This window comes from Callorhinus ursinus, unplaced genomic scaffold (genome assembly GCF_003265705.2).
Source record: "Callorhinus ursinus isolate GAN/ISIS: 27379988/994484 unplaced genomic scaffold, GSC_fseal_2.0 scaffold14, whole genome shotgun sequence".
Lineage (NCBI taxonomy): Eukaryota > Metazoa > Chordata > Mammalia > Carnivora > Otariidae > Callorhinus > Callorhinus ursinus.
In genome coordinates, this window is record NW_027397076.1 from 29,527,044 (window position 1) to 29,542,546 (window position 15,503).

General features: G+C 34.8%; 1 protein-coding gene across 2 annotated transcripts in view; it reads right to left on the reverse strand.

Moving 5' to 3' along the window:
- ZDHHC17 (zDHHC palmitoyltransferase 17) overlaps nt 1-15,503 on the reverse strand; it is a 92,672-nt gene that overhangs the window by 49,649 nt on the left and 27,520 nt on the right. For both annotated transcript variants that reach the window (XM_073900625.1, XM_073900626.1), the window contains exons 3-5: nt 10,553-10,675; nt 2,855-2,932; nt 2,115-2,259 (exon numbers count right to left, since the gene is read on the reverse strand). In XM_073900625.1, coding sequence (XP_073756726.1) covers nt 2,115-2,259; nt 2,855-2,932; nt 10,553-10,675 — 346 coding nt within the window. The remainder of the gene's footprint in view (nt 1-2,114; nt 2,260-2,854; nt 2,933-10,552; nt 10,676-15,503) is intronic.

Here is a 15,503-nt window from a genome sequence, read left to right on the forward strand (position 1 = left end):
ACAAAGGCCCAAAGACAACAGCATGGCTGTTCAAGGAACAGCAGGAAGACTGGTGTGTCAAAGCAGAGTAAGGGGGAGATGACAAAAGATGGGCCTGTGAGTTATCTCAGACTACACTACACATGGTTCTGTAGTGCTTCTGTAGGGAACGACTTTGGACTCCATTCAAAGTATGATGTGATGAACACTAGAGGAGTTTTCTTTTATAATTAGTGTATACATGGAAAAAATTCTGGGAAAATAGTATACTAAACTGTTAAAGAAAGTGATCTGTGGGGGGGAGGGGTAAGGGAAGAGGTGGAGTTTCATTTTCTAAGTCATACTCTTCTCTTATATTCAACTATTTTCAATAAGCATGTTAGTTTTGTAGTAAAAAAAACAAAAATAAAAACAAAAACGAACTTACTCATGAAAAAGAAAACAAATTGCCAGACATTTATTATCATCGTGCATTTATTATACAAAAGGTACTGTGACAGGTAGAAATCCCTGTCTCATAAGGATTTTATAGCCAACATCCTATACCAGAGTTAAAAAGATTACTGAAACATCCAAACCCCAAAATCAGTAAGCTAACAAAAAGACAAAAAACTTACACCACTTCTCTTACCCAGTTAAAAAAACAAAAGAAACAGTGAACTCATATTGTAAATTTATACCTGCAAAATAAAAGACCACTAACGACACTATCATGTGTTACAGCACCATCCACTGCTCCAAACCCCAGTCTAAAAGAAACTTGGGAGAATGAAAGTAATCTCCTGTGGCAGCTAGTATCCAAACATGGCCCCCAATAAACCTCACCTGCTGCTCTACCCATCTGTTCCCACAATGAACATGAACTGGCCCTGTTACTTGCTTTAACTGACAGAATGAAACAGAAATGTTGCTGTGCCAGTTCAAGACATAAGACTTAAAAAAGGCAGACTGCTTCTGCTTTTGTTCTTTTGGGAGCTCCCACCACGGAAGAAGTCTACTTCCCTCCTATAAAGACTATGTGCAGGGGTACCATGGAGAAGGAATTCTAAGACTACATGGAGTAAAAGAGAGGACTTGCTATCTCAGCACTCCAACTGAACCCAGCCTTTTACATTCCTATTAAGGCATAAGGTATGAGTGACCCATCCTCCATTCCAGTCAAGCCCCCAGATAACTGTAGCCCCCAGCCATTACCACAAGGTAAAGAACCACCCAGCCAAGCCCAGTCAACCTAAGGCAATAAATGGTTTGTATTGTTCTAAAGCCATTAGATTTTGGGGGGAGTCTGTAAACACCATAACAGATAATAACGTCCCTCTTCCAGCAATCAGCCAGTCTATGCCTCTTACACTATAATGCACAACACACAATTGTCATTGTGTAGCACTGCCAACAACAAAGTATTCATAAAATAAATACTACTCAAATTCCAAATGTGCATAAACTTTAAAATAAATATGTTAACAGCAATGAATTAAAATCACTTATCTTACTCTTATGATGAGATCCTTAGCTATAAAGCTAATGTTTAAATATAACCAGAGAAAACACATGAAAGAAAAACTGAGTGACATTAATTTCAACAAAATACATTTATCACAAAAATATAGGTACCTGTTTAATGTGATTATAGTCAGTACACATTCATGAAAAATCAGGAAGAAGCACTTAAATCATAAGCAGTTTTCTGACATGTAAGAAGCAGCATTATTTTATGCAGCAGAAAATGAGAAACTGATCCTAAAGAATTTATCCCCCACTCTGAGAAGTAACTTAATAGAGAAAATAAGCAGCAAAATGTTCAAAAAAGTTTAAATGAATTCAGATTATATTCAAAAGATATAAGTAAGGGGAAAATAAGATACCTAAATTTTCTTACTTTCTGGGATTCATTTCTATCATTCTCAGAAATAAAAGATGCAACTTAATGGATCATTATCTGGTTTTTGAATATCTTATTTTTAACTTAACTATATTACCTCAATATCAAACTAACTATATTATCTTTTCTCTTCATCCATCAGAAAGTACTATTTAAATATCATCAGGTTGTTACACTTGTAACACCAATGATAATAGGCATTTAAACCATGAAGAACATCTGATTAAAATCCACACCATTGTGATTTTTTTACCTGTCCTTTTGCTATGAGATAAGCAACAATTGAGGTATGTCCAAACTGAGCAGCCAGATGAATACAGCTACATCCTTCTCCATCAATTAATGAAGGATCTGCACCATATTTCATTAGTTGCACAACCATAGATAGATGACCTTGTCTAAAACATAAAAGAATAAACACTTAAATATATGTTATTTCAAACAGGATCTCCTGGAAAGATCTTTCTTAAATAGGGCAATGGTGGAAAAGATTACACAATTTTTTTTTATTTCTTAAAATATGTTTATGTCAAGACATGCTTAGGATTTTATGGTTCTTAAGTCTCAACTGAAATAAGTCTTTTAAATTTTATAAAGATACTTATAACTTCTTTAAAAATGTAACAAATAGTTCCTATATTCTATTAATCCTATTCAAATATAATCTTAATTGTCCCATGAACTGGACAACTTCTTTAATTGTAAATACATAGAGGCTGTGTAAGTATTACATTTACAAATCCAAAGTTTAACTCAATCGTAAACTAACTGGATTAATATCAGCATGGTGAATTCCCTAAAGACACTTGGGGACAATAAACTTTGCTGCCAATGCAGGTCACACTGTATAGTAATATATTAATATACTGTTGATATTAACTATTAGCATAAGTTTTCGCATTCATTTTAGCATATCATTAAAAAAGGAAAAGTTGTTTAGTTATAGACTAATAAAGGAACCAAAAGAAAAAAAATCCAGAAGCAAATTTAAACCTTGTGGCCCAGTGCAATGGAGTGGAATTTAGGTCTCCTCCAAGTTGATCCACAATAGCACCTTTCGAAATATAGTATCTATAAGACAAAATTTTACATAATTTAGACAACTTTCATTTTCAATTTTAAGAAATTATGTAAAAAAAAAAGATGTTTTTCATTGTAGACCTCATGCTAGTTTATGCCTTTGATGATAAAGTCTTTTGTGATATTTAAAAAATATATTTAGTAGAATTTTATATCAAACACATTACTCTTTTGTTCTAGAAGTAAAAGGAAAGTAATTTTTAAAGTTACAAAAAAGAATAGTAATGCCAATAACAGTCATATAAAAAAGAAGGCAGTCAGAGAACCACAAAGACTTGGATCAGAGCACAGCAGAGAGAAAGTTGGAGAATAGGCCACTTAGTCTACTATAGGGAGCTCAGATTTATGAGCTTTACTTTCCTCACAAAATTACTGTAGATTAAAGCAAACAATATACGTACAAGAATTTTATAAATTTTAAGTATAACACAGAGGTTCTTTACAATGCCTTGTTATACTTTTAAAGCTGTGTTGCTTTAAAAAGAAAGAACCACCTCATTGCTTAATATATTAACATTATAACGTCTTGATATCCTCTGAAATGAACAGGACCTAGCTGCTTATCATAATGTTTACTTTGGATTGATCAATGAATGAATCTTGAATACAAATGATTTCAAGCCTTTGATGTCAAATGCTGAGATTTACTGAGATTCTTAAACTGTTCTAAGTGACTACCACTTCAGAACACTAATGCATTTACTTCTAATGTACAGTTTTAAACATTTAATATATTCATACTTACATGCTTGATTCAGAAATTTATTGCTTTATGTATCTGTTAAATTGGTATTTTTAAAGCATTATGTAATAAAGGGCCAAACTCCACTCTATCATGTAAAATAGTTTAAAGTAATGTAACAAAATATTTCCAGACTAAAATATTTCCAGTCCAAAATATCAAAGACATTAGTCTGAACACAAACATTTAACTATTCCTAAATTCTTTCTTAAGGAACTTGGTAGACAATTATATAATAGTTGAAAATGGTTTTTTGAGACCAAAGAGAAGTATAGCTCAGCCAAAGAACAACTTTGATAAGAGCTGTGATGTTTTTTTAAGGCAATTTTATTACCTTCTCTACAGTCAATATATTTGTTCCTGAGTTATTTTTACTCACATTTCAAATCTTGGCTAGGGCTACAGCAATGAATGATTTCCAGACTGGTTCTAAAGTACAACTTTTTTTTTTTTACCCCCACAGGGATAGGAGAATTTTTTTTTCCTGCAAACTAAAGAACAACTTCTATCACCTTTTCATTGTAAACTACTGGCAGGGAAGTACTAACTTTTTATAACATGTTATTCTTTATAGCTGTAAGACCCTAGCTCAAAACTACACAATTCTGAAATGATCATGTAATTCTTATTTTTAAACTCAAGCCTCCCTGCATACTACAAGGTCATCAAGGAATGTTCCTGTAGGTACCAATGAATGATCCCTAGGTTTTGAGACCAGGTCATCGATGAACAAGAGATATCAACAAGTATTTGAAAGATGAAAAATAAATACTTAAAACTCAAATGTCTCCAGAGGGGGACACCAATGAGAAGCAAACCTCGATATGTTATAAAACCCTAGAAAGACTAAGGGATTAAAGGTAATTGTTACCTCTGTAGAATGCAATGAAAATACTAGAGTATAAACAGAAACACTGGTTCAAAGTTAATAAAAATTGCTGAAAAAACTGTTGTTTTGTAACTTATGTTCTCACTGAAAGTTCAGTATTTAGCATCACAAACAGGCATTTTAGTGACACTGAAACAAGCAGCTGACGGTGCTAGACAAGTATTTCTTTGTGTACTGTAATGTTCAATCTTAAAATGTGACTACTCAAAATTTTAATATTATTGTAATAATAACTCAAACTCTTCAAGTTCAGATTTATTCTTATGTCCCTAAGCTTCATTGTACGACGATGATTTCTGGCTCCAGCCTCAGGCTCACACTGATTTCAACACTCAACCATTCGGCATTTGCTGAAAAGGGTATTCAGTGTACCTTTACCAGAGAAATTTGAGACACATGGAATTAAATCAGAGAACCATATGAGACACTATACTGAAAATAGCAATTCAATGAAAGTTAACACTCTAAACAACAACTACAACCCCCGGCTCCTCTCCTTGTTCAGGTCAGCTGGCAGACATAACTGAACTCCTTCCCACAAAGAGATCAAAAGATTTTTCTCTAAGAGACACTGAACAACCCCAGAGAAAAATTTCTAGAAACAGACATTTGGGAGGTTCCTGTTATGATCTAAGTTCTACAACTTCCAATCAGCTTTGTTATGTCTCTCCTAAATATGACCAAATAATTGAGGAAAGTTTCAAATATGGAAGAAGTTTCAAATAAAGAGAAGCTAACATAAACAGATACTAGAGAAGAAAAAAGAAAAACAAAAATTACAATTAATATCCTCCAAAAAGTAAGAGAAGATAATATACTCATGATACAAAGAACAAAATATTTTTTCTTAAAAGGGGGGTGCAGAAATCAAGAGAAAAAAAATGCTTGAAAATTGAAAATGAAATAGATAAATTTAGAAATTCAAAGGAAGCATTAGAAGATAAATTACATAAATTAAGAAAATCCCCCCAAAGTACAACAGCTATACTGGGCGATAAAAACTACTTGGGATATGGGGCGCCTGGGTGGCTCAGTGGGTTGAGCGTCCTACTCTTGATTTCAGCTCGGGTCATGATCTCAGGCTTGTGAGATCAAGCCCCACGTGGGGGTCCAACGCTCAGTGCAGAGTCTGCTTGGCATTCCCTCTCTGCCCGTCACCACTTGCCCACCGCCGCTCATGCTCTCTACCTCTCTCTAAAATAAATAAATACATAAAATGGAAAAAAAAAGTACTTGGGATGATGATAAGAAAAAGAATCAATCTGGTTGGTTTCAGTATCTGAGTTCCCAGGGGGAAAACAGAGAAAACGAAAGTGAGGCACTCTTGAGGGCACCATGCAAGAACACCTCCCTAATCCAAAGAAACAAGTTTCCAGAAAAAGTGGCCATTTAATGGTCATAAACTGGATTTAAAGTAAGTCAATAAATAAATAAATAAATAAATAAATAAATAAATAAAGCCAGCTATATCAGTACACAGTAATGTGAGCTCTCACAAAGTCAGGGATAAAGAAAAAAAAATGTAATGTTCCCAGGGGAAGAAGAATAAGCCACACATACAATGTGTTCTCAGAAAACTTTAAACTCAATGTTTTAACAAAGCCCCAAATTCCTTAATAAAGCTTTGACTTGAAATCAAACTGAAATCAAGTACTATTACTTACTCTTGAAAAAGAATCCTAAGGTAACAAGACATTATTGAAGACAAGAGCTTGAGATAATCCTTTCTGTTTTATTACATTGGGGGGTAAAGCTCAGAAATAAAGACTTTCACTTGAAAACATTAGAAATACAAACAATCCAGGCTAAGGCGAAGGTCTCCTCCTTTCCATATTATACTTACTTTATACCTCATCATCACGAAAGTGACGCAACTACTTTGTTTGCAGTAAGTTCCTTTAATATACCCTGATGGAACATAACTCTTAGAAGAGACACTTCTCCCTGGATCTCTCACGTTCCCATGTCTTGCTAGGTATATGAGTAGAATGCAAGGCCTGACCACTTTTACACAGGTCATTCTCTGAGTTGTGTTTGTATCAAACAACCTTGAGAGATGAGGTAATGTCTCCCTCTGGAACAAAGAGCAAGCTTGCTCTTATTATAAAAGCACTGAATTCCCCAAGATGCAATACAAACCCACTACATGTGCTATATCCATCTGGATAACCTCAAGCCACTCCCATAGGACCTAGGAGTATGAGGGTCCTATGCAAATATGATGTTCATACTATTTGCTGTACTATGGATATGCTATAACTTTTAAGTAGGGGTGTAATTCCAGAGTCAGCAGAAAAAGTAACCCTGAGGCTATGAATACCAGTTGTTACTGGAAACTGCCTTTACACACCATGTTTGTTTTAGGAAAGTAACTTGCTAGATTATGCATTGTGAAAAATTAAGTTTACCTACCTGAAGATATAATATGTACAGGCACCGATTATTAACCCACTCTACAATTACTGACTTTATTCTATAACCCCATTAGTTCACAAGTGGCTTGGAACATTTGTAAGGCAGGCAGCATCAAGTCTTTTCGTCTGTATTTCTCACTTCAGACTTTCTTGTTTATTTTTTAAACACAAGACAAATGGAAATTTTTTAACCAACAGAATCTCAATAGTAATATACAAATTAAAAAAATAATAAGGTAATGCTTCAAAATTCTGAGAAAACTACTTTTAATCTGTAAGTCCATGCGCTCAGCTAAATCACCAATAAGGTGTAAGGGCAGAAATGATAGTAACTTCAAAACATTTACCTCCCAAGTGCTCTCTCTCTCTCTCTCTCAGAAAGCTATCAGAAATTGTGCTCTACTAAAACCAGGTAGCAACCCAAAAGAGACAAAAACCTGAGATCCAGGAAACTGAGACCAACACTGGAGCAAAGGGATTTCCCAGAATAATGGCAAAGGAAAAGTCTCACGATAATGGCTGCTTAGTAGCTCTAAAGAGCAAACAATCTGGGTTGGAGCAGAAAAGTGGAGAAATCAGAAATGATTTCCTCTATCCCCCACCTCCAAAAATGGAACGGATCAATTAGCTAATACTGTTTGCTATACAGAGGGATTTTACACTTCTAAGAGTATGAGAAGAATTAGTTACAACATAGAGAAAGTTTTAAAAATGAAATAACTGTTATTTCAGGCAAAAATCAAAATTCCACAAGGAAAGAATAGATAATCATAGAACACTTCTGGACTTAGCACTGAGAATTTATATACAACAACTTAAACTTTGCATGGTGATTTAACTAAAACTATAGTAGAGGATGGAAGAATTAATAGTGGTGAGGAGATCTAGGACACCTAGAAATCCCAAAAATAGTCAAAATATAATAAGTGATAAATCAAGAAATAACAGCATAAACGTTGGCAATATTTATTAAAATTCAAAATTCATCTTTCTTACTTTTTTACTCCTATAAATTTTACAGATATATATGAACATAGCAAAATGATATGTGACCAAGATAACAATTACACCAGTGGTTGCTAATGGTAAAAACACCAAAATCAATCTAAATATCCATCAACAGGAAAACCATTAAATAAATTAAACCCATATAACTGAACATAATATAGCTGTTTAAAAAGAATGATACAGCTCTTATTTGTACTGACAATGAGAAATCTTGAAGGTATATATTTAAAATGAAAAAGGAGAAAAAATGTTTTGCTGTCATTTTTTTCTAGATAAATGTAGCAACATAAATAGATAAAATAAAGAGTAAATACTGAAAGAAACAGTTCAAGGGCTAAAAATAGTTATTTCTGGGCTACAGGACAGAGAGGGTGGGGAAGGACTGCCATTTTCCATTCTAAGCCTTTAAGTACTATTTGAGTTTTCAAAGTGTTTATACACTATTTTGATTAAAATAACACTAACTGAAAAACAGAGGTTGAGAGGTTAGATCATTTGAATCAACTCTTCCATTAAAGAAAACTAAAAAAGTTCAATGAAATCTGAGAAACATTTCCTAAAAAGTAAAACCTAAGAAGATTAAGAGCATTAACCAGGCCAAGATTCAGGAGAGGGTTAAAATCTGGAGAAGTTAGAAAACTGCTTGGGCACCATCTGCCCTAGAGATAATTTGCTGACACAGAAGAGTTGGCCAAGAAGCAAGCTAAAGAGGCAAAAGCAAAACAAAGGTTGGGACCCCAAAAGGTTACACTGTAGCAGTAATTATGAACCAGAAGTAAACCTGGCTCTAGCCTGGTCTTCAGCCACCTGAGGAATCCAGAAAATCTAAAGCCTTGAAATTAAATTAAAGGTGGGCCTAGCAGAAACAAAAGGAAGTCTCATCTTACGCCTCAAATTATTCAACAAATAATTTTCAAACACACTGTCTAGTACATATTTAAAGATAATCAGGCACAGGAAGGAACAACATTAACAGATACAGATTATCTTCTCAGGTACGACTATAAAGTAACTATATTTACTACATTCAAGTATACAAGACAAGATTGAAAATTTCAGCCACCGATGATTTAAGTAATACAGGTTTGAAAAAGATAAATGATAAAAATTCTAGAACTGGAAAATAAAATTAGGAACACACTGAATAGATTTAACAGCAGATTATACATAGAAAGAATAAATGAACTGGAAGGTAAGTCAGAAGTTTCCAGAATGAAGCACACCAAAGGACAGCACATACAAAAGAGAAGAGACACAGAGTATACAATGAAAAGGTCAAACAGACGTTTAATTGTAGTTCCAGAAGGAGAGCAAAAAAAAGAATGGGGTAGAAGCAATAGTTGAAGAAATAACAGTTGAGATTTTTCCCAGAACTGATGAAAACATCAATCCAAAGAATCAAGAATTCCTTGCAATCTCATTCAGGGTAAATAAAAAGAAATCCACACCTACTTACATCATCATGAAACTGCAGAAAACCAGAAACAGAGAAAAATCTTAAAAGCAGACAGGGGAAAAAAAACGCCTTCAAAAGTACAATATTTAGACTGATTTCTCAATAGTAACAGAAGCCAGAAAACAGAGGAATGTTATTTTCAATAGGTAAAACACAAAAATAAAACAAACAAAAACTGCCAACCTAGATTTCTATACCATGTGAAAATTTCTTTCACAAATGAAGATGCAATAAAAACATTTTCTGACAAACAAAAACAGAATTAGACATCAGGAGACCCATTATCGAAGGCAGAGGGAAGGTCAGACACACAAGAATAAAAAAGGAACAAATAAAATGGAGATATGCTCTCTGGAAGAAAGTGATTACCTGCTTAACCTTCCTTTAGTATTCAAAAGGGCAATTTCTTTTCCCTAGCCTTAATACCCTAGTTGTCTCTACACTCTGTATGCTGTACTTAAGTGCGTATCTGCAGCTAGTTTATTTCAGATTCATGTCTTCATTTGAAGAACTTATGTCCAAATTGTCAGAGACTACTAAACTAGATTTACTAAGACTGCTTATTACCCTGACTCTTGCTTATCTAACTACCTCTTATTAATACCAAACAAGCAGATTAGCAGCAAGTAACAAAAACCATTTACACTTAATATGTATTCATCACTTATGCTGGCAAGAATACTTAAAACAGATTATTATTACCTATTATTTTTGTAACCCCTCTTTTCTTTTGTAGCTTTTTCCCCACAGAATTCACATTTTGAATGTGAGCTGCAAATTACACTGCTGAAATCCTGATTCCAACTTTTATTAGCTGCATGTCATTGGTAACATATTTAATCTATATATGCTTCAGTTTCCACATCAGGAGGACAGCAATGATTATTTCAAGAATTAAAATTAAAGGAAAGATACATGAAAAAGCACTCAGCACAATACCTTGTATAATGCGTATTCAATATATGTTAAAACAATTTTCAGGAAAAAAAGGTACACAGAAATTACATTTTAAAAGCAAGGAATTTTAGAAAGTATTAACTTTTATAATTATTTGTAATAATTTTATAATAAATAATTACTTTAAAATACAGAAAACACATACTTGACTAAATCTATTCTGTTATTGATGGCAGCCCAATGGAGGAGTGTAACATTTTCTTTGTCTGGTTGCCGTACATCATAACCTGCTTCCACCAATTCTCGGCAGCGTTCATATATTCCATATCTGAGAAAGAAAGAAAATATGAGATTGTTATGACCATTTGACAAAAAATTTAAAGCTGAAAGTAACATTTCCAGAAAAAAATAATGCTCCATTTTGATACCTGGAAATTATTTTTTTAAAGATTTTTATTTATTTGTCAGAGAGAGAGAGAGAGCACAAGCAGGGGCAGCTACAGGCAGAAGGAGGAGAAGGCTCCCTGCTGAGCAAGGAGCCCGATGCGGGACTCGATCCCAGGACCCTGAGAGCATGACCTGAGCCAAAGGCAGGTGCTTGACTGAACCACCCAGGCATCCTGATACCTGGAAACTGAAATGGACTTCTTAAGGTAAAATGTTACTTTAAAAATATCAATATTCCAGGGTGCCTGGGTGGCTCTGTCAGTTAAGCGTCTGCCTTCGGCTCAGGTCATGGTCCCAGGGTCCTGGAATCGAGCCCCGCATCGGGCTCCCCGCTCAGTGGGGAGCCTGCTTCTCCCTCTCCCTCTGCTCTCCCACTCGTGCTACCTCTCTCACTCACTCTATCTCAAGTAAATAAATAAAATCTTAAAAAAAAAAATCAATATTCCAACAGCTTTTACTAATCCAGTTAGTAAAATTTTTAGTTTTATTAAAGGTCTCATCTATAAGAATGCAATATCTCATCAGTTGGAAGAGAAAAAGATACCAGAAATAAAATGTCTAGCGATTGCTTGTTTTTACTAATATCACCACTTATTCTTCAAAACACTTAAGGCTGCTTATAAAAATAACAAAATTATGTTAAAAAATATTAAATCACACACACACAAAGAAACAGTAACAGAGCTTATCAATCATTTTAAAAATGAAAAGAAGAAAGGCAGCTTTCCAAGCTTCAGGATTCTTTGTTTACAAATTTAGCTTTGATATTCCTGAGGGCAAATGAAAAAGGATGTGTGGGCACGGGAAGCACGGTGGGTAGGGGAAGAGTCCTGTGAGTTCAAGCCAATGAGGCAGAAGAGAAAGCATACTGGGCGAGTTCTAGGAAAGGGGATTTTACTTGATAAAGAAGAAAGGCACTTGTGGAGAGCCTGATCCTTTCCTCCCTTTCAGCTTTTGATCACTGTGTGGCAACATAAAGTTTTTAAGCTTTTTACTATGGAAAATTTCAAGCATAAGCAAAAATGGAGAGAGCAGTACAATAAACCGCCAAGAATCCGTCACAGAGCCTCAAGAACCATCGACTTTATTCTAAACAAAATATATGATCCTTGGAAATATGAGACACAAAAACAAATTTAAATGAGCTTTGACTATATTTGTAATTTCTCAGAGTAGTCTCCAAAATGGGGAAGGCACACCAAAGGGTGGGGCTGGGGGACATAATGGGACAGTAGAAGCAAATATTAGAACATCTACCTATATTCATGGTGTAGTTAATAAATTAAGCTTCACTTACACTTAACACATCCTTCACACTGCTGCCCTCACTGGCTCTGTACTGTGTGTGTACACATGCACACACACATTCACAAGGTAATCAACCCACGGGAAGAGCAAGAGTTCCACAATTCACAGGAGATGACAGTGGTACCTTAAGTTATTTGTTCTTTTTCAGAAAACTGCCTACATGTGAACTAGACATATTACCTTAAAGAGCAGAATCTACCTCATACTTTAAATGAGATAAGTGACAAGTGACCACAAAAATCATTTTTTAAAACTTAATGTATGTATATATGTAATCTCTACACCCAACATGGGGCTTGAACTCACAACCTCGAGATTAAGAGTTGCACAATCCTCTAAGCCAGCCAAAAATCTTTTCAACCATACAAAGAAAACTGCAGTTTCCCTTTAACGAAAGAGAAAAGTATATCAAATTTACTGCCTTCTGGGGGGGGCGGGCAAGGGCTGGGAGTGGTAGTGATAGCAAACGAATACACAGTATACTATCAACCGTATATTCTTAAAATGGGTAAAGACAGTCTGTTCCCCTTCAAGGCAAAGGGGTATTTTAGACACAATGAGAAAGTAACTACTTTTACCTCAGAAAAAAACTTGCTATAAAGAGAGTATTTTTTAAAAACTGTATGCTGGGCAATGTTTACATCATTATGTAATATAGTCTCTGAAAGATCTAAATATATCACCTATAAAAACCTCATGTGAATGCACTAAAATATTTTGAAACAATCTTGTTAACACCTGCAAACCCATTTGTTATAATTATAAAAACACCAAAACCTGAATAGTTTGCAAGAACTGGCATTAAAAAATGGATATTTACAAGGTAAAGTTCAGTAAAATATTTGCCTAGTGAGTAATGCTGAAAAAGTAATTACTATGACTTAGTAAACGCAGCATATGCTGTAATTCTCCCATCAGGTAATTATGTATTTTTGTGAGGTTATCTTTTCTCCAGCAAAAGAAAATCATTAAAACAAAGTAACCAAGTAAAAAAAATTTAGGATCAGATTCTATATCATTATAATATGAAATGTTAAACCATCTAAAATAATAATGAAAAGCATATTTAATTACACTACTCCCACTATAAATAAGATTTATGAAAGATATTAAAGACCTAAAGAAATATATATACCAATTTCCCCCAAATTGATCTGCAAATTGAATGAAATTCTAATTAAAATCACAAATGAGTATCTCACGAACTTCTCAAGTAGAACCTAAAATTCATTTGTGAGAGTAAAAAGCCAAAAATAGCTAAGACAACTGTGAAGACTAAGAAACGATTAAAACAATGTGGTACTATACAAGATGAAACAAATGAAAAGAGTATTTAGAAATGGACCAGAGTGACATCAGCATCAGAGTAGAATAAGACATCCATCGTTTTGTCTCCCTTCCAACAACAGTAATTTGGCATCTAATCATGGACAAAAGTGCCTCTGTAGGAGTTGTAGGATCCAGTACCACACTCAAAGGGAGCTGAGAAGTCTCAGCCACCCACGTGTTGGGTAATAGGCATACAGACTTCAGCCCAGCCATGGATCCTGCAGTGGCCCATGAACTGGCTCCAGTCCTTCTGGACAGTGGTCTGGGAACCCTGTACAACACTGTCTTAGACAACCACCCACAGATGAGAGAACCATAATGGAAGTCCAGGTTTCCAGAGATGTTCCACCACATTACTGCAGAAAAGAAATATAAGTTTTGACAAACTGAATAGGAGTACCGAATGGTGAGCTACATGACTGGGGGGCGGGGGGTGAGAAGGGGCTAGGAGAGCAGCAAGACAGGATTCTGGAGAACACTAAGGGGACACAAATCCCACTAACTTCTTTGTGAACTCCATCAAAATACATAAAGAACTTTCACAAATCAATCACAAAAAGACAAAAGAACGCAAATGTTTGCTCAGGAAGAAACCCAAATGGCCAATAAACATAGGAAATATATTCAACACCATTTGTAATCAGAGAAAGGCCAATCAAAACAGAAAACCATTTCACAACCACTAAACTGACAACAATTATTAGTGTGACAAAACTAGAAGTTAGCAAGAAGTAGTCAAAGCAGAACTCATTTCCTGCAGGTGCAAGTACAAATTGGTACAGCCATTTTGGAAATCAATTTGGCAATAGCTGGTAAAGCTGAAAGAACATACTGAAGAAGCCAGAAATTCCACTTGGGAAGAACTCTTGTTTATGTACATAGGAAAACAGGAAAAAGGACATTCATTGATGCAAAGTTTGTAATAATAAAAAAGTACTGTAGAAACAATTTTAAGTGTCCCTCAGTAAGGAATGATAGAATAATACAAAGCAGTTAAACAATAAACTAGGTCCTTATCTGTCAACACTGATAAATCACAAAAGCTATACAGTTTTTTTATTAAAAAAAAAAAAACAAGCTGTAAAGTGATATGCAGAGTAGAATACAATTTATATAAATTTTAGGCACATATTACAATGACATATTTTGTTTGTAGATGTTTGTAGAAATAAATGTATAGGAATGTTCATGAGAATGATTCACAGCAGTTTCAAGAGAGGTTTCCTTAGGGAGAATGAAGAGAGCACACTGAGCAACCTGTAGCAATTACAGCAAAATGTTAGTAGCATCTGCTTAATCTGACATTATATTCTTCTCTATACTTTACTGTAGAATTGAAATGTTTCATAATTTAAAAAAGTGTTTTTAAAGGTAGAAATTACAGACAGCATACTTTTCAAGAAATAAAAGAGTATGTGAAGTATAAAGAAAGGTGGTTATTTTTTTCTTCAGATACTGGAGTCTATTTGCTGATGGAAATGATGCATTTGGGTGAGACAGATTAATCCCAAATGAGTGAAAGGAGATATCAAAAGGAGCAGTCTCAAAAGGAAAGATGAATGTAATGCAGTGTAATCTGTTTGCTAAATACAGGTGGCACAATGTGCTCTGATTTTCGACTACACATAACATTCAAGAAAGTAAGAGTGCCACCAGTGAAGTAAGGACCTCCAAAAGTTTGTCCTTCCACAAAAGTAATGAAAAAACTGTCAGAAAGTGTCAAAATCAACTTTTTCAAAACTCTGGGAAATAACAAAAGGCGTCCAGCAAACCAAGGAGCATTCAGTCAAAAAAAACAGCTGAATTTCAGTAAGAGCAGAGAACTTTGTGGTACGTTAACATATCATAGTACCAGCCTCTCTGCTTGAAAAAATGTTTGTATTCCTGGTACTAGCGTCACTAGCTAGACCCCAAGACCTGACCTCTTATTGCCCACCTGCTTGAACTCATTGACCTTTGTCCCACATTTTTCCTTAAGCTCTTCTTTCCAGCTATCTCAACTCAGGCAAATGGAAACCGAAAGCACCCCTCAAGTGATAGCGACTGCCCTAACAAGACCTCCAGCTGGCCCA